At 47.3% G+C, this 19,334-nt stretch overlaps 7 protein-coding genes across 7 annotated transcripts; 6 read left to right on the plus strand and 1 right to left on the minus strand.

The window, feature by feature from the left end:
* Positions 1-430: 430 nt before the first annotated feature.
* N7496_007646 (Pro-apoptotic serine protease) lies at positions 431-3,620 on the plus strand (the record flags this gene model as incomplete). The annotated part of the gene is made up of 4 exons (XM_056700565.1): positions 431-793; positions 859-3,126; positions 3,213-3,410; positions 3,477-3,620. Coding segments are annotated over 4 exons (2,973 nt in total), but the record flags the coding sequence as incomplete, so codon positions are not given.
* Positions 3,621-5,159: 1,539 nt separating this feature from the next.
* N7496_007647 (uncharacterized protein) lies at positions 5,160-5,369 on the plus strand (the record flags this gene model as incomplete). The annotated part of the gene is made up of 1 exon (XM_056700566.1): positions 5,160-5,369. The coding sequence occupies one exon, from the start codon at positions 5,160-5,162 to the stop codon at positions 5,367-5,369; it is 210 nt and encodes a 69-aa protein (XP_056552629.1).
* A 1,750-nt stretch (positions 5,370-7,119) lies between these two features.
* On the plus strand, positions 7,120-8,169 carry N7496_007648 (uncharacterized protein; the record flags this gene model as incomplete). The annotated part of the gene is made up of 1 exon (XM_056700567.1): positions 7,120-8,169. One exon carries the CDS (start codon positions 7,120-7,122, stop codon positions 8,167-8,169), a length of 1,050 nt encoding a protein of 349 aa, XP_056552630.1.
* Positions 8,170-9,345: 1,176 nt separating this feature from the next.
* N7496_007649 (C6 zinc finger domain protein) lies at positions 9,346-9,965 on the plus strand (the record flags this gene model as incomplete). The annotated part of the gene is made up of 3 exons (XM_056700568.1): positions 9,346-9,387; positions 9,462-9,582; positions 9,661-9,965. 3 exons carry the CDS (start codon positions 9,346-9,348, stop codon positions 9,963-9,965), a joined length of 468 nt encoding a protein of 155 aa, XP_056552631.1.
* A 1,156-nt stretch (positions 9,966-11,121) lies between these two features.
* On the plus strand, positions 11,122-11,922 carry N7496_007650 (alpha/beta hydrolase; the record flags this gene model as incomplete). Its single annotated transcript, XM_056700569.1, has 2 exons — positions 11,122-11,479; positions 11,669-11,922. The coding sequence occupies 2 exons, from the start codon at positions 11,122-11,124 to the stop codon at positions 11,920-11,922; spliced, it is 612 nt and encodes a 203-aa protein (XP_056552632.1).
* A 1,110-nt stretch (positions 11,923-13,032) lies between these two features.
* N7496_007651 (uncharacterized protein) lies at positions 13,033-13,953 on the plus strand (the record flags this gene model as incomplete). Its single annotated transcript, XM_056700570.1, has 2 exons — positions 13,033-13,598; positions 13,668-13,953. The coding sequence occupies 2 exons, from the start codon at positions 13,033-13,035 to the stop codon at positions 13,951-13,953; spliced, it is 852 nt and encodes a 283-aa protein (XP_056552633.1).
* Positions 13,954-16,653: 2,700 nt separating this feature from the next.
* N7496_007652 (SDR family NAD(P)-dependent oxidoreductase) lies at positions 16,654-17,704 on the minus strand (the record flags this gene model as incomplete). The annotated part of the gene is made up of 4 exons (XM_056700571.1): positions 16,654-16,871; positions 16,928-17,399; positions 17,468-17,571; positions 17,629-17,704. 4 exons carry the CDS (start codon positions 17,702-17,704, stop codon positions 16,654-16,656), a joined length of 870 nt encoding a protein of 289 aa, XP_056552634.1.
* Positions 17,705-19,334: the final 1,630 nt, after the last annotated feature.

Below are 19,334 nucleotides of genomic sequence, written 5' to 3' on the forward strand. Positions count from 1 at the left end.
AACGTATGGACGACACGACCTGAGATTGGACATAGCACACCACACCAACATGGCCGTTGACAATTTGATTGGCCCATGGTAAGTACATACGAGCTTAGACTATGTGATTGGCGGAGAGCAGACACGTCACTGTATGTCGGCCTTGGGCGTTGTTGTGGGCGTAACAATGGGGGGCTTTTGGAGGTATTGTTTTTTGGTACTTTTGTCCCGAGATGGTGTGTGGATGCAAGCAGAAGCAAAGACTTATGGAACGCCACTGTACAGAAGGCGGTGTCTTGGTCACACTTCTTCGCCCGCCTCGGAACCAACGCTCTGATTACCCACTTTGGTCAACGGCGGCTAGCTTCGAAATTGATATCTCCAGCCCCTAGTCGCAACCGATTTGGAAATCTACCTCGTGTCCCGGAGGACTAAGTGATAGGACAAAGAGCATAAGCGTCCCGCTATGAAGCTGAGAGCAGAGTCGCCTGCAGAGCACCTCCCCGATAACATCTCTCTTTCGGGCAACGGAACTGCCCATAAGATCATACCGAGTGATGCTATCCCCCACACACTTCTTCCACGCCCGGTGCCAAACAACTCGGCAGTGTGGGAGGACGCCGTGGAGACGGTGGTCAAAAGTGTCGTGGCCCTCCATTTTTGCCATGCGCATCCTTTTGACGGCAACAGAGCCTATTCATCACAGGCCACCGGCTTTGTTGTTGATGCGACATGCGGATATATCTTGACTAATCGCCATGTGGTCTCGGCCGGTCCATTCTATGGATACTGTATCTTCAACAACCATGAAGAGGTAAGCACACACCTAGTTGACAGTATTCCAAATGATCTAGTCTTATTTAATATCGAAATTCTTAGTGTGACGTCCGGGCCGTATATCGAGACCCAGTTCATGATTTTGGCATCCTTCAATTCGATCCGAAGGCTGTTCGCTATATGGAAGTGACAGAGCTCAAACTACGTCCGAACGAAGCTCGAGTAGGCACAGAAATTCGACTGATTGGCAACGATGCTGGGGAGAAGCTAAGTGTCCAACCCGGCGTAATCAGTCTGTTGGACCGGAATGCGCCCCAGTGTGGCGATTTCAATACAAACTATATTCAGGCGGCAACTTCGTCGAGCGGGGGCAGTTCCGGGAGTCCGGTCGTCAATATCCACGGCCACGCGATCGCTCTACAAGCGGCCGGTCGAACTGACGCGGCAACGAATTTTTTCTTACCTCTAGATCGACCCCTCAGGGCGCTTGAATGTATCCGCCAAGGCAAACCGATCACCAGAGGGACACTACAGACGGTGTGGCGTCTCAAACCCTTGGATGAATGTCGCCGCCTTGGATTAACGCCTGAATGGGAGGACGAAGTCCGGAAAACTGCTCCCGCCCAAAACAAGATGCTGGTCGTCTATATCATTGTTCCCGGAGGACCAGGGGATGAGAAACTGCAGGAAGGGGATATATTACTAAAGGTGAATAATGAACTTCTGACGCAATTTATCCACCTTAGTGAGATACTCGATTCGAGTGTTGGCGGTAACCCAGTCAAGCTGCTGGTGCAGCGAGGAGGGCAAGACCTCGAGGTAGAATGCAAAGTTGGTGACCTCCACGATATTGTACCGGCTCGATTCGCCCAGGTTGCTGGTGCGACTTTCCACGACATATCGTACCAAGTTGCCAGCCAGCATGAGATTCCGATTCGTGGGGTATACCTTCATGAACCAAGTGGCTCGTTTCAATTGAACGGGAGTTCGAGTGTGATTATCGACATGGTTGATCATTTGCCAACGCCGAACCTAGATGAGTTTATTCAGGTGATGACAACCATACCGGACCGGGCTCGTGTGGTGATCGCGTATCGTGAATTACACGATCTACAAACTAAAATAACCAGCGTGATTGATGTGGATCGCCACTGGCACCCGAAAATGCGATTAGCAGTTCGCAATGATGAGACTGGTATCTGGGACTTTTCAGACATCGCTGAAGCAATCTCTCCTCATGTCCCCATTCCTTATCGGGCCGATTTTATTTCGTTGCAGAACGTTTCTTGCGGTGTCTTTGAAACTATGCACAGCATCATCAGTGTGAAATATACTGCACCCTTTCGGCTTGATAATTACCCGATGAAGACAAAGGCCGGCTTTGGCCTAGTGATCGATGCCGAAAAAGGGTTAGCCGTTGTTTCAAGGGCTATTGTGCCCCATGGGCTATCTGACATCAATGTCACCGTCGCTGACTCAATAACCATCAACGCCCAAGTCGTCTTCCTACATCCGTTGCAGAACTATGCTATCATCCGGTACGATCCCAGCCTTGTACAAGCCCCTTTACAAAGCGCGCGCCTTAGCAGTGAGCACCTCAAGCTAGGACAGGAAACCTTTTTCGTCGCCCTCAACCAATATTCCAATATCCTCGTGGCCAAGACTACCGTTACTGAGATCAAGCCTACCTCAATACCTGCCTCGGTTTATTCCCCTAAGCCCCGAGCTATTAATCTCGATACAATCCAAGTGGATACACAGTTAAGCCACAGCTGCGAAGGTGGTATATTAGTGAGCGAGGACGGCATAGTGCAAGCTCTATGGATGGACTTTGACGGTGCTGACTATACCCGTTGTTACGGGTTGACGATACCGTTTCTTCTTCCCAACATTTCCAATATCGAAGACGGCACGGCTCTGAAGTTACGAATTCTCAATATAGAGTGTGATGTTGTGCAAATAGACCAAGCACGGATCATGGGCGTTCCAGAAGATTGGATTCAGAAGGTCATGCAGATGAGCTCTTTGCGTCATCAGCTGTTCATAATCCGACGGGTTGGATGTCATCCAGGGAAACATGTCTCTGATGTGCCGACTGACGGCTTTCTGGAGGCTGATATTGTTCTCTCTCTGGATAGCCAACCTATAACCCGTGTTTCAGAACTAAACAAGATGAGCGAGGAGGAGTCCTTTGATGCATTGATTGTACGCAACCGTCAACTGATGCATGTTCGAGTTGCAACTGTTGCGATAGAACATTTGGAGACCGATCGTGTGGTTTTCTTTTGTGGTGCTATCCTCCAGAAGCCTCATACCGCTGTGCGTCAGCAGATCTCTAAGCTTCACAGCGAGGTCTATGTGAGTGACTACGTGAGTTCGACTCTCAGCCTCCCCGGAAGCCCAATAGTCATTGAGCCTCATGGACTACGGTTAGTCATGACTAACATTATTCATAGTACGATGGTTCTCCTGCTAGTCTATATGGTCTTTCAGATGCGATCTTCATCACTAGTGCCAATGGGATTTCGACCCCCACTCTTGATGAATTCGTCAAGGTGGTAAGGAAAATACCCGACAACACCTACTTTCGACTGCGAACTGTACAACTGGATGGCAGACCATCGGTGGTTACTATGAAGAAGAATGACCACTACGTAAGCCGCTGTTGAATTCACCATCACCCTAGAATACGGGAACGCTAACAATGATGCCGTATCTAGTCTCCCATGCAAGAGTACGTGAGGGACTCCTCTGTTTTGGACGGCTGGCGAATCGTCTCTTATGACAATATTGACGACGAAGCCGAGATCTCGTCAGATGCAGTAACTGATGATATCTATGCTGGCAGTGGGGATATGGATTAAATGAGCCATTAACTAATGACAGCGTACGAATCCAGCATTTACACTATACCAGGAGACATTTCAGTAGCGTGTCGAGAAGTTGATTGTTCATAATGAAACATAAGTCACTCACTTCATACTGCAGATACATGCCGCTGCAGAAATTCTGATTCTTGTCACTCTCGGAAGTACTCTAACAGGTAAGATGGATGCCAGAAAAGTAGGATTTACCATGTTCCGACCACCCGTCCTAAAGCAGCAGATAAGTCACGATGGGAGAGTTTGACGAATTATTATGATGTTGCTAGTTTATATAATCAGCAAACGTAGTCCTCCGCTGAGCCAAACACCCAGAAGGCGGCAATGAAAAGGATGTTACATAACTTGATTTTCAAACATTCACAGTTTATAGTTAGGTATGGATTTTTGATACACAGCTGTCAAATAGGCCTTGTCTGGTTAATACTGGATTCAAGTTATCTTGGTTATCACAAATCTGAATTCTCATTGCTACTAAGAGGGAGCTGAAAAGAAATATTTATTCTAATGCTTTGGGTGTCCCTGGTGGCCATCATATTGCCGTATTTGTTGGATAGTCCCCACGTATAGATATAAACCAGACAGGCATTATCAAACATATTAAGGTTAACCTGGCTTGTTTCAGAATTCACACAATCTCTTCGCCATGACCCCCCAATTCATTCTATCTGTCAGACCGAGGCGGTGCATTATTGATTCGCGTTATCGAAATAAAAATCAAAACCTGAAGATTCAGGCATCTTCAGACAGGGGGGTGGGGGTCACTATACCAATCCCCTATATGTAAACATTCTTAGAGTGGACAAGACAGCAGAGAAGGGAGATTGTCTCTTAAATGATAATTAGTGCGTAGTAATAGAGGCTCCTATAGGCTGACTAGATCTGTGAAGCAAATACCCCTTTAGAACACGGGAAAAAGACTAGTAATGAATTATCAAAACCGGTGGAATTGGTATAGGCTAGTATGCATATGGGCGAATGAGAACTATCGGAATCATACAGACAAGGTTGATTGATTGAAGAAAGGAAAGGACTCGAACGAATGGAAAAGGGGCAGGTTGAGCTGTCCCATGGCGGTGTAACCAGGTATTCGAGTGACCATACCGATGTCGAAAGGTTACCCGCATATTACATACAAACACATACAAAATCTGGGAGGGAAATGGACCAATCCTAGGTCACTGTAATGAAACTCTCCACTTTTCCACGACATGAATCTTTGACGTAAATAACACCAAGGTAGTTATCCATAATTTGGGTTGTTGCTCAGCTGAGGATTACTGGCCAAGAGATCTCACTACTGCGCGGCTGAAGTCCGCTGGCTCCGTCACACCTAATGCCCATTTATCAACCGCCACCACCAGGTAGCATTATACAATGAGGCGAAAGTTGAACTGACAACACATAAGTAGAGAATTTATATTATTCGACTCCAAGGAACATAAATACCCCACCCGACCCCCCTACGAGATCACCAATCCACCTCAGCCCACTCTGAATCCTCGCAGATTCAAAACGAAGATGAAGTTCTCCATCCTTCTAGGCGCCGTCTCTCTTGCAGGCTATGCCTCCGCGTTTTGGGGTCAAATGGCCGCTGGTAACTATCAACAATACGAAGGAACGACATACCAGATTATCACTCTGACCGACTACTACACCGGGTCTATCTACACGGGATCTTTGCCCGGCGGATTCAACGGTTGTGTGGCTTCACACTGCGCAATCACGTAGGCCATGGTTCTGCCCATAGTTTAAAATGACACAAGCTGACTAGGGCAAAAAAAGCTTTGGGGAAGACACTGATGGATTCTACAAATTCACGGCCTCCATGTGGAGAACCAATGATGGATGTCATAATATCGATTTCCAAGGCGCTCTGGATGCTGGCCATGGGTATTGCTGTGGTTCGCTTCCATGTGACTTTAGTGCTTAGATGAGAATTCTCGTTACGGAGACGGAAGTTTGATGTGTGATACAAGGATCTGATTGCACTTTAACATAATTGGTTGGATGCATGATCAGGGGCTAAGCACTGTTATTCTAACTGTATCTAGAATCTATTACTGATTATCCTCGATCGATCTGATATTTGAAGTCCACACTAGTGCTTTCACGACTTCTGTTTCTTGCACCTTCCCACATAGTTCTTTATAAACCCTAATAACCAGTTTGTAGGCTACCAGTAATTTCGATAAATTGCATTGCCTGGCAGCCTGCCCACTTAGATCGCAAAATTCTTTTTTTTAAAAAAGTGATGGGCTTTGTATGTAGAATAAAGGGTATGTTAAGTAATATGAGGATGAGTCCTTGAATGCCATCGTTCTTATAACCGAACCAAGATAGCATAATTTCGCTTGCTCTACTGCTGCCTATTACGGCAAATTTAACGGGGATGCAGCGGCTTCGACACGTAATGTAGCCTGATAAGGCCTAAGCTTATACAGAGCCACGTGTGGCAGAAAATTGATGTTCTCATATTAACAGACGTTTCAGGTGGAGAAAGACCTCCGCTAGTCCGCAACTGCAGCAGCAGAGGGTAAGTGGCTGATTCCGCCCACTTACTTTTCAAGTGCCTTGATTGCGAAAGTCCAAAACATGTCTGTTACGTTGGTCATTTTGCCTTGAAAGAAACAACTAGAAACGGGTAGGGTGTTTCTTGGTCTTCTTTTAAGAGTTTCAGCCTGGTCTTATAAGGCATTAATGATGGAAAACATCAACGGGTTTCTTCTAGGCGCTCAACCCTAGAAATTTATACCACCAAGGTCGCGACCAGCAAAAGAAACACGTGTTCCCCGAAAGCTAATACTGCTAGAAATTTCATAGATATGGTTTTATCATTAGCTACTGCAGGGCATATTTTAACGTTTACCTATAGTGCGCAATGTGTCGTAGTTGACGCCGATTTCCGCAAATGAGAAGAAGCCCTGTAGGAACTTCCACGCTTATAATAATGCGAAGTGCTATTAAACAATAAATAAAGATGTAGACCAGGGCTACCCAGCGGTAAGGGAAACCTGAATCTTCATGGCCTGAGTGTTGGAAAGACCAAAAAGTCGAATCTGCTTGTGAATTGTCTACGTTTAGCTCCTGGCATCCACTTGATATTACCCTTAGGAAAGTCTGGCGAGTCCCATTTTGGATTCAATTAATTTAGGGAGCAACAACTATGGATTGCAAAATGGTGTTAAGCATGTGTAAATCACAATGAACTGTTTGCCGCTATTGACATGTTCGCCTCTCGGCAATGCGGAAATCTTACGCAGCACAGAGTCTAGCGAGAGTACTAGTATTGAGAAATGCGGTCCCATTCGAGTCATTCAAGGTACGGACAGTGCGGGTGTCAGCTTACCAGCATCATCCATCTGGTAGTGCCTCTTCATCCAGACCGCTCTCCTGCACCATAGATCTATAAATACGCGTTTCAACCTGCATCCGCCATCTTTATGATTCATTCTTTCTTCTCAATCCATTTGTAACCGAAATGCCTCCTTCGCTCCCCTCCGTATCCGGGGTCCTCCTCATCGGCAGCGTCCCGCTCCCCTCAACAAGCGAAGTATTCAACAAGCTCACCTCCACCCTCCCGCAGCGCCTCGCATCACTCCCAGACGGCGAACCGGGATCGCGCCAAGACTTCATCCTCTGGGAACGCTCGCGTTTTCCCCCAGAAACCCTCAAGTACACCAACGGTGGAATCAACCTCCCCGACGGCCACTCGGGCGTTTTCACGCAGGACGACGTCAGCCCAACAGATTACGGCGCGGCTGCGGTGGAATCGTGGCGGTTCTTCTGTGAATATCGAGAACGCGGTGTGATCCCAACCGGTGTACGGTTCCAGGTCTCGCTCCCATTGCCCTGGGCGGTTATCGCGGGGCACGTGCGGCCGGAATTCCACGCAATGATGGAGCCGCTGTATACGAGGCGGATGGAGGATGCGGTTCGCATCATTCTTGACAATATCCCCGCCGGCGACCTAGCGATCCAACTTGACCTCGCGCGCGAGATGCTGGCGTTAGAGTATGAGCGTGGTCGGCTGGGTGAAGAGTTTCGGCCGCACTTTGCGGGTGTGGAGGGGATTCTCGAGGGGGTGTTGCATCGCATTCAGCGCTTTGCATCGCTTATCCCAGAGGATGTTGATCTCGGTTTGCACTTTTGTTATGGAGATCGCGATCATAGGCATTATGTTGAGCCGGAGGATTTGGGAGTCGCCGTGGGGTTTGCGAACGCTAATCGGGAAAGGCTGAGGAGGAGGATTGCCTGGATGCATCTTCCTGTGCCGAAGGATCGGGCTGATAAGGGTTACTTTGAGCCGTTGAGGAAATTGATTTTGGGGGTCGGTACGCTGGCTGAGACGAAGTTGTATCTGGGTCTTGTCCATGCGAATGATGAGGAAGGGACGAGGAGGAGGATTGAGGCGGCGCTGTCCACTGTAAGGGGATTTGGGGTTGCGACGGAGTGTGGGCTGGGGAGGACGCCTACTAATGAGCTAGATTCGATCTTGAGTATCTCAAGGGAGGTCTCAGCGCCTGTGTAATCCCAGATGTAGATAGCAAGGAGCGCTTGAGCAGTGAAAATACCCGAAATATATCACGACAAGGAATTCAGTAGAATAACAAGAGCGCCTTACGGCAACTTCTTCACCTCCATCGAACTAAGCATAACCGGCGGCGCAAAATCCCTCCTACTAACTATCGACAAGCTACCATCGTTCTACGCTCCCAGTACCTTCAGTTATTCCGTGAAAGCGAGTCGAACTGTAATGGGTATGGAATGAACCAATCAGATCACACGGTTACCCGGGGCTTCAAGTCTCGACACGTGACTGAACGGCAGAAACTGACGTGCCCCTCGATTGAGATACGATCGAGGTGCTTTTGCTTTATATCCTTGGAAAGACGAGAAAAAAATGAGACGCTGGTGAATATCAAGAGATCAGCCAACAGCGAGGTTTGTCTGCTGTCAAACTCTTGAGGGTGGGCAACTCCAGCAAAGCCTGAGCCCCCTATGCCTAAAAAGTTAAAAAGGTGCTTGCCCGGTTACCTGGTGAGTCTGACATTCATGCATAGAATTTGCCATTTTTTAACGACGGTCGTTAGTGGTGACGTTGGCCGGAGGAATAGGGTCCAAGATTACCGACTGAAGCTGAGAAGAGAGTGAACTCCCTTTGAAGAGCGCCCCATGGGGAGTTGGAGTGCCGCGTTTACCTTGCTGATATAGACCCGTCCAACGTCGAAAGGCTCGGTGCATATTGTATGCCAGTCCATATACGTCTTGCTTTCCGAGATCAGCCCCAGTCCCGAATCTGATCCGCCTCTGTCATGCCGAGGATGGACCCGCGTGCCTATCATGCTTGCTTATCCTGCGCCCAAAAGAAGAGGAAGTGTGATCGCCTGTTGCCCTCGTGCTCAGAGTGTCTCAAGTGAGCGTTCTTGATCCACTTGCGCAATGTTTAGGCTAACCTGGACAGACAAGGGCGACAGTGCTGGTACAAAGCGCATGCTAGTGTGCCGGCTCAGGAGAACGTAAATGATCAAAGAAGCCTGTACTCTCACACCGAACCAATGCTCCCGACAGATCCACGCCCAGAATCATCTTTGTACCCCCGAAGAAGTGGCAGTCAAGCAGCGATTCTCCTCCTGACCTCGGATGCTGTGAGGGCTATCAGGGCATGTCTCCAGTGCCGCACAGGGAAACGAAAATGTGACAAGATATGGCCGACTTGCGGCCGATGCTCAAGGTACCACCGCCAATAGTAAGCCTAACAACATGTTTAGACGACTGATGATGGCCGGCAGACAATCTAACCACTGCGAGTATACTAAACAGGCTCTCGTGGTGGATGGTCCCGGTGCCTCTTTTCTTCGTTCGCTGGACATCGACCGGCTGAACGCCGCAGTACCGTTACCAGTAGAGTCGCAACCCCACATGCCTATGCTCATTCACTCGTGTAAGTAGACAATTATATAGCACCAATGCGAATTGAAAAGCTCTGGGCAAAGTGTGTACTGACTAGTAGCTTTGATAGTCATTGAGACCTTTGGGATGGACCCGCTCCCTGTTGACAGTGGTAGCCTCGCATTTCTTCTCAAGACGACGTGGATCCAACAAGCGCTTGCTGATCCTTGTGCACTGCACACCACCCTTTATGCCGCGTCAGCCCATTTGGACGCATTCCGAGGTGCCAAAAATAGCAATATGACATTATATCACTATACAATTGCACTGCGGTTGCTCAAGGAGAAAATGAACGATCCAGATGCAGTATACAGAGAGGCTTTCATGGCTTGTGTTGCACCATTGGTCTTTTTCTCGGTACGTCGGCTGCTTTAGTTCCCCTGAGCACTCAGTCTAAGGGCAAGATCTGACCATCTCAGGCCCTCTTTGGCGACAAAGTATCATCCACTATCCACAAAACGGCATTGATGAGGATGATCAAAGCAAAAGGCGGCCTCGGGAATCTCGCTCTTGGCAGGTTCCTGTCAGAGCTTATCACTGTGTGCGTATTTCTTCATTCCTAACGACGTTTAGCGCTGTCTCATATTGTTTGCTGGTTGCAGATGCGTTCTCACCGAGGCCATCATCATGGACTCCACACTCGACATACCCTTCCTAGACATCCCTCCCACTCCTCTGACCCCTCCCAACTATTTCATCTCCGCCATTCTCCGTCGAGCAGCCGGCAAAAAAGGAGGCTACTATAACCTTTCACCCCGTACAATCGAGCTGTTTGAAGATATTGAATCTGTCGCCCATCTTTGGCCAGATGACCCTTCTGCCATTAGAATCCGAGCAAAATGGGCAAGCAAAGTAGAAGATCTCTTGTTCTTGTCCCCAGGCCACCAGAATGGCAGGCATCATACCAATGATCTTTCTATTGAGTCGGACATCGAGGCAATAACCCAGGCTTGTCACACAGCAGTCTTGATGTTCTGGCTATTGCTTCTTGAAGACCATGAGTATCTTGCTTCATTTTCCACGGATTATTTGCAATTTCTTGTTGGGAAATTGCGTTATGCGATATCCTGCGGGAGCATGGATACGTGGGTGAGAACCGCCCCGGAAGCACACACTTGGGTATGTTTGCTTGGAACAGCGGCCTCATTGAAGTTAAATGATCGTGTCTGGTTCAGTCTTCGGCATGGTCAGCCGGTGGTTTGTATCGAGAATAAAGGGGCGTCAGTCATGTTGCAGAGTTGGTGTGTTTATGATTGGGCGAATCAGAGACGCAAGAAAAAGATGATGGTGGCAGCGGGGGCGGACTAGCGGGGTAACGCAGTTTTGACCAGTATAGTATTTGAATTGCCACAAGCTGAACTTGCAACTGCCCGATGTAGCTAGCTCACTTAGAGCACCGCCCCACGGCAAATATGTATCAGCAAAATACTACGACTTGTTCTCGAGGTATAAAACCCGAGATCATCCGATTAAGATGAAACCAACTGCGGTAAGGCTCGCATATCTTGCTTAGTTGCGTCTATTTCCGACAATGGCCTTACCGACCATCGTGTTTGTTCCAGGTGCATGGCATACCTGCGACTATTACAAGCAGGTTATTTCCATCCTCATGGCAAAGGGGTTCCCTACCGTAACGGTCAACCTACCATCCGTTGGGGGTATCTCGTCCATGGCAGATGATGCTTTGGCTATTCAGGAGGTAACCTCAAAGCTGGTGTATGATGGTCAAGAGATTATCCTAGTCATGCATTCGTATGGTGGGATTCCTGGTACGGAGAGCGCTAAAGGACTGTCTCGGGAACTACGCCTGGCAAAAGGTGAACCAGGTGGAATCATTGCCCTTGTTTACGTCACCGCCTATCTTATCAAAGAAGGGATGAGCGTGGAAAGTGTGGCAAGTGGAGTAGAATGGCCAGCTTTCTTGACCAAACAGGTCCGCTTCCCCCTACTCTCTCAGTCAGTGTTTAAAACGTGGATATATCCAAGCTAACAGGCTTAGGATGGAAAAATCTTTTACGACAAATCAACCGCTGTCGAAAGGCTCTACAATGATTTTCCCAAAGAAGAATCTCCAACAGCATGGGCTATGAAAATGGAGCCACAATCTGCGGCATCTTTCTCTGGCGCTCTTACCTATGCTGCGCATAGGGATATTCCAGCTATATATTTGCTCTGTGAGGAAGACATGTCGCTCCCGATTGGGCTTCAGGAACTCTTTGTGAGTTACGCGGAGGGGAAAATCACTACCCGGATCTGCAAGGCTGGGCATAGTCCAATGGTAACAATGCCAGATGATGTCGTTGACACGATACTCATGGCCGTTGAAGCTTGAAGCAATAATGTTTAACACTTATTAAGATGCAGAAACATAGTATAAATCAAGGGCAATTCTGCTAGATATCTCCCTCACGCCAAGATGGCAGTCTATTTGCTTTCTAAAAACCAACTGTTTCCAAATTTCATTAGCCCCCTAGCCAGCCCAATGAAAGTTCTCTTTGCCGATCTAAATCCCAAACCTAGAATATCCTTTGCGTATGAAATATTTCTATGATGATAATTGATTTATACGTAGATCTATCAGAAGGTAGCCCAATTGAGTCGTAGAACTATGACGGGGTTATCTACTTACAGAGTAGAGAGCCCATCAATTGACTAGGTAGAAGAAAGGCACTGATGTTATGAACCTCAAAGGTGCGAGGGCCGCAACCAATCGCGGAGCAACCAAGAGCCAATCAATCCCCGGTCGCAGTACAGTGGCGTTCCATAAGTTTTTAACACCCCCTAGACCCAGATAGCTCACCGCCATCACCGCCTACTAGATTTATGCACGGCGTATACGGATCACTCTATTATCTCGCTCGAATCCACGAGATTTTTTACGTACTGAATTCCCTCGATAAGGTCGAGCCATATCCTCGTCCTTAGCAACGACTATAGTCAGTGGGAGTTGGTAAACCTAGCCATCTCTGTCGGGATATAGCCGGCAAAATATTAGATAATCTCAAAAGTGGGGCCAGGTGTTAAAAACTTATGGAACCTGACTGTATGTACTCCGTACAGAAAATAACGATAATGATCAAGTGCAACACAACGGAATATGCCCCACTCTTACTTCAATGGCCCGCAAAATTACCTTCCATACCACCAATCATCCCATCCAGCTGCTCGGGTGCACCAGGCTAGCACAATGAAATACGAGCGAGTGTAGAATCCGCAAATTAAAATGGCCCCCAGGAGAAGGTTCTCCCAATGGCGCTGTTAACTAAATCCGAATCACCACGTGTCATGGAAAAAGTTGGACTGAGCTCATCTGTTTGAAGCAAAACTCAGGATCGAATGTTCCTAATAATCTCCTAGCTTTTCAGAATTACTGGTCTATCTTTCTTCAAAACCGGCAAGAAAGTTAAGAATCATAATTTCAGCATACAGGAGCTTGACTTCAATGTATATCCTTGCAAAAGCTGCTGGCGGCGAAGTTGACGAGTATTACGATGTTCTGGAGGCATTTTGTGCTCAAGGTGCCGATGGTTCGGGCTTCGTGATAACGTTCCAGCGGCAACTTTCTGCACAAGAGCCGTGGAATGGCGATCCTTCAACAGACGACTATTTCAACAACAGTTACTGTATCACCCTCGGATCCGAAGCGACGATATATGGGGGGCTAGAGCAGGTCTCCTTTTTGGATTCCCGTCGATGCTGTTATTTCTCCGAACCTGCGGCGACAGGTCTCGGTATAGGACGAAAACTGATCGTTGATTTTGAGGTGGCTGAGCAACTCCTACATCTCTTTCAACGGTTTCTCAGGCAAGCAGTGACATGGGGAGTTCCTAGTCAGACCCCCCAACTCAACGGTTTAGCCTTCAAAGATTCCATTTGGATCCCTCCAACACTCAGCCAAGGGAGACAGATGAAGGAACTAAGGCCCCCAATCTCAGAGGCGGTCACCTCAAACTCATATTTACCTCCCAAGAAGAACTGGATCGGGAAGGCAGACGCCCTCCTGATGATGTGACTGGTTCTAGCGAAGCATCCCCTGAATACATCGCATATCTTTCCAACTTGACTTCTTTCCAACAGAGGATATACCGATAGCTTCCACGATTTGGGCTGGATTGACTCCGACATTTGCAACTTTCTGATCCAGTTCGAGAACGGGCGAGAATACATACGGGCTGAACTGAGAATGAAGGGGCAGAGAGAGACCGACATTCAAAAGCTCGAGGATCTCTGTCAGGCAGATATGGAGGATTTCTCGCACCTCCGACGGTCTGGGGCCAACCGAGCCCTTGAGCAATACCGGTCCGAGCTATATTTGCTGCATGAAAACAAGAGACAAAGAAGGGTCATGTTGGATGAAGAATAACTTCTTCATCGTCCCTTTTGCCTTTAATCACGAGCATGACTGGAAGATACGTATAACCTATATGAACGCAGTGCGCCCCCTGGAGTGCACTTAGACACTCACAAAAACAACACATGTCCAGAATCGATCCATCGGCTTTGATAATACCATATTGTATATCGTCCTCGTACCCCACAGATTTCATACGCAGCGTCACGTTGATCTTTCAAGAGGAAGCAGCGTGGTTAATTTTCCATACAAGATCCAAACTTCTGTGTCTTCTAATTTATGGCGTGGTGATCAACTTCATCGCAGAATGGACATTCAATGTAGCAATTTTAAGCATTCTAAGACAGCACGTCGGTTTTAGGGAAGGCTTTCATAGTATAAATATACCCACACAGGGATATTCGATAAGAGGCAGTTACCCAGGGCCGTAAGGCCAGTGATGCAACCGATTTATAGATCATTCTGTCGAATAGAAGAGCGGCCTCAAAAGAGCTGAGGCCTCGTCCATGCACGCACGCCAGACCAATGGAGGACACAGAATGGGGTATACGCGCCCCTGACAGCCCTAATGTACGCTCACCTTTCCGCCATAAAAATCTGCTAGCTGTTCATCATTTTGTGTAATACCCCCGGTACCTTAATCCCGTGCATCAAATTATGTCTCCCAGTTCTTTAGGGTGTCTCAAACTCCATATACTCTGATTTGTCTAGGTCGACCTCTGTAGGGGCATCATACACCGTCGATCCCTCTTGGGTCCCATTCCGATACACAGCCCAGGGCTCGCCCCCTTACACAAACGCAATAAAATTCTTAGCAAACTGCTCTGCAGCCTGTCCTTGGCCCGTCGATAGGTACGGATTATAGTCGAGCGGCAAGAATGCATGGTCTGGAGTATATATTGCATGACCCTTCCATGCTTCGTGCCACGGATTAGGGCAATTGAAGTGGTGTATAAAAGCCTCTAATCCCGCTAGAAACCATACGTGCCGCAACGGCGAAGCACACGTCATTCCCGAATTCGAGGACTCGCTCAGTGGAAGCCTGGGAATTAGCCGCGATAGTAGAACTAGCGTCCAGTCCGTACGCGATTCACCTCCTCTATCGCCCAAGTATCGACTGTATGTCGAGTTTCCTCGCGCGTCCTGATTTACTATTACCTTGAAACCCAGATTTTAACTCTTCTGTTTTCCGGGTATCAATTTAACTGGTAACTGTCGTTATCTTTGCTGATGACTCGACCCTATTGACCTCGACTACTCGGTCGTTTGGTCATGCGTCCTCCCGTTTACACCTGCATGGATTGCTCTGCAGGTTTGATGGTTCTTTCCAGGACCAGCGCTTCTTTGTCTTGTAGACCTATTTAGGTCTTTCTCTTTTCCCTTTCCTTCTTCTTCTCTAGATCCATCTTCATCATCATGTCTAGATAGAGACAATCGATTCAGATCTCCTTTTCCTGCTTCCTTGCGCTGGTGTCGATGACACCATCATTTGCTTTTCCAGCTCTGCTTCGGGACTGTCATACGCAACGGTCCCCCGTCATTTTGCTTTTTATGGCAATGATCGCACTTAGCTTTTATTAGATGTCTGGCATGTACCGGTCGTGACATTCCCGGCGCTGTTTGTTTCGGTGTGCTTGTCCCAGTTTGTGTTAAGTTTCAGGCTGACTCGCAGATTTCAAAATTATGGTGAATATGGCTCTACATCTACTACCACAGGTGTCTACCCTCCCTGCCCTTGAAACATCACCTGGCAGAGTGTCAACGTAGCCAGACAGTACAAGCGTGCTGCAGGGATGGCCATGCTCATTGGCATTGGTAATATTTCAGGCGGTGAGTCTCAACCTGTCGTGAAGCGTTCATCATCTATTGAGAGGGATCAACGTTTGACAAATCCCTTTAGCCATGGCCTCAAAGTTTTACGAGGCGCAATATGCTCCGAATTTCGCTCTTGTTCGTTCCTCCACACTTGGGTTTATATTCATGGGCGTCGGGACTGTTTTCTTCCTGCGTTTCAATTACCAGTGCATCAGTCGCAACGGTGATCGACTAGAACCGTCAGAATATGCTCTCGATCCACACCTCATAGGAGACCTATCACGGGCCCTCAGATATACACTTTGAGTTTCCATTCCAATTTTTGGCTTTTCCTCAGGCTATTCATGACGAATCGGATTTGAAGGTATCGGTCCGGGGATGACCCGCCTAGTGACGTATGGCCAGATGGACTCTCTTGGTGAAAATTACTCAGTCTTGTGATTCCGTGTTTATACGCTAACGCTTAACTTAAATGATAAGAGGGAGAACAATTCATTTCTGCATCTTCATCTGGAAAGAGTATAGCCAAAATTATTAAGAGCGAAATATCCACCGTTTGATGAACAGCCAGGCACCGAAGTAATGACCCGTTGAAGAGAGCAACATAATCTACTATATATCTCTACGTTCTAGATCTAATTTCATACCTACTGTATTAGGTAGTTTAATGAGTTCAAGGATTTAATGGGGGGAAGCAGAGAGACAAAAGGGTTAGGGGATTTAAAGGGACTTATTATCATGATCTAGTAATACCGCCGGGCAGATCCGTGTATAACATCATCATCATGCCTTAGGCTTTGCGTCAGATAAACTTAATGAGATGGCTAGGGGGTTTAGAGAGATGGAGCCTTGAACTTATCTCCCGTTAGAAGGACGCTGACTATTCAGATTTGCATTCTAATACGTAGCAGGAGTGACACTTAGACGGCCTCCATCTGTAAGCACACAGTTTCCATTACAGTATGCCCCTGCGCGCGATGCCAAATACAATAGTGGGCCCATGATATCTTCTGGGGTCCCTGCACGCTCGGCAGGAATTTGGTCTAGAGGGAACGCCCCCTCTTCAGTTGGATCCTTGCCATGAATCAGATCAGTTGTCAAGTCGGTTGGAAATACTAGTTATGTGTCAGCATCCTTGCCTTCACTGTGGACCACCCTCGATCTTTCTTACGTCCAGGACAAAGAATGTTGGCTCTGATACGATAAGGCACCAAGTAAGTCGCTAGGACCTTCAACAGCATAGTTGTGGCCGCCTTGCTTGCCCCGTATGCAAACCCCGCAGTGATGCGTCGATTAAAGCTTCCGATGCTGCTGGTCGCGATAACCTGACTCCTGCCATTGCGGTAGCTCTGATTGTTGTTTCCTTTATCTAGCAGTCCCAGAAATGCAATAGTGGTGTAGAACACTGCGGTACAATTGACATGAAATGTGTTCGTAAAATCCTGCATGGAAATTTCGAAGAGTGCCTCTTGCACGTGTGTAATGCTTGATCCAGGAGGCACGCTTCCTGATGGGCCAGCAATGCCGGAGTTAGCAATGAGGAGATTGATATATCCAATATCCTCTTCAATGAATGCTACGGCCGATTTTAATGCCTCTTGATTAGTCACGTCGCATTGCAGTGGAACGACGTTATCCTGGCCCTGGTACCGGTCAGAAAGGAGTGTTTTTTTTCATAAGTCGTTGAACATTGGGAGATTCAGAGACGAACAATTTCGGCCACCGCTTGCTCAAGGACATGTTTCCTTCTTCCAAGAATGTAAACCTTCTTTGCTCCGTTAGTCGCCAATGCCCGTGTCATGAATAGGCCGAGCCCTATTCAAATTTTGTTAACTTTCAGTAATGAGCATTGCATTGTCTTGCTTCGCATACCACTTCCACCCCCGGTTACCACTGCGACAATACCCGTGACATCGAAGAGGTTGATTGCTGAACTATATGCAGTCATGATGGGATAGTGGGCTAAAGAACGACTGGAGCGAAAGAACAAAAGAATTAGGATCCAGTGGGGCCTGGCAGAATATTAATACTACACGGCCTTGGATTTCATTAGAAATAATAGAGATTTTGTCTGTCTAAGCGGTGAGACTTGGCGGCGAGGATTCCCTATCAGATTCCAAATGGGGTTTTATTGGGGGGAAGTATGCGCTCTGGCGGAAACACTTGCCAACCTCAGTGTCATCCGAAATTAAAAATATCCAAATTATTTTCGAGGAAGCCAACCAGAACTGGGTCAAACCCAAAACTGTGATTAGGTGACGTGTGATACCAATCCGGAATAATGTTTAGAAAGGGGTAAATTATTCTGTGATTCCGAGTATACGAGGTCTTAGCTAGAATCCTGTTATCTGCTGTCGAGAATTCTCAAATAATTATTTAGCCTTCATTCTTGTCTTCCACTTAGTATATACGCTCCCCCACATCAAATTTTGAAAAGCCTGCTTATTCAAGATATCCACTCTGGGCGAATTTCCTGTCAGTGGCATGATAGCTATAGTCCCAGGCCTAGTATGTGGTTTTTATCATATATATGGTGTAAGCTACACTGCTATAGCTATGTTGATCTCCACAGAATCGACCTCGTCTACGCAGGAGCTTCTGTTTTCTCGCCAAAATGGTCCAGGTTCTGGTATAATCCGACAGAGGATATGTTACATAACCTACATGGAGAGGTGATACAAGCTAAGATTAGATATCAGTCTCTCACCTCGTTTACGTACCCTCAAAATCGCGATGCCCTGCTCCTTGTATCCCCGGGCACACGGATCCCCTACACAAAGGCATACTCAAGAATCTAATTGGGATATTATTGATCTCTCGAGTCGGAGATGGTTGATTGAAGAGGATGCGCACATAGATGCTTCGTAAACGTAATTATCGGTAGTAGCACTATCTAATCTGTGGCGCTTCCCACCCCTAATAGCAAAAAGATCACCACCTACCCAAAAGGGATATATCCTACCGAAATCAAAGATAGTGATGGAAAAGCTGATGTTTCTGACGATTGGATTGATAGGGTGAACTATGGAGAAAGGAAAGAAAGCAAGACTGGGATTGGTAGGCCACCCCGGCAAAATACTCGATCCTAGTGAATTAGCACCTTATGATCGAAATACAGGATACGCTAGGCTATCTATCAAACAGTGTCATTAAGTCAGCTTTAACAAAGGAGTGTGTTCAATTCGATGTTTCCATAGCCTTAAAACATTAACCATATAGTCAATCTATGGTGTGAACTTTGTCTAGTCTTATCCCGTCTTCGCCGGGATAACTACTCATCCTACCAAACGCTCGGCATGGGGTTTACCATCGTTACCATTACCGCCGGTGGTATCCTTCAGAAACTCGCACTCTCCGAACTAATATTAATGGCGATGCGAAAGTTCCTCCAGAGTGGGTACGCTTAGCACTTAACGGAACTACTTCCTAGACGAAATTTGCCATCAAACTCTTATGTCCTAAACGGCAGCGAAACCCCCTAATGTGGGGCGAACTAGAAGAGGAAGCCACCTCCGAGGCTCACGCACCAGAGATTACGTTCGGTTTAGTTCAGAATAATTAAATAGATAGCCAACCAA

The sequence above is a fragment of the Penicillium cataractarum genome (assembly GCF_028827025.1).
Source record: "Penicillium cataractarum strain IBT 29864 chromosome Unknown utg000007l, whole genome shotgun sequence".
NCBI lineage: Eukaryota > Fungi > Ascomycota > Eurotiomycetes > Eurotiales > Aspergillaceae > Penicillium > Penicillium cataractarum.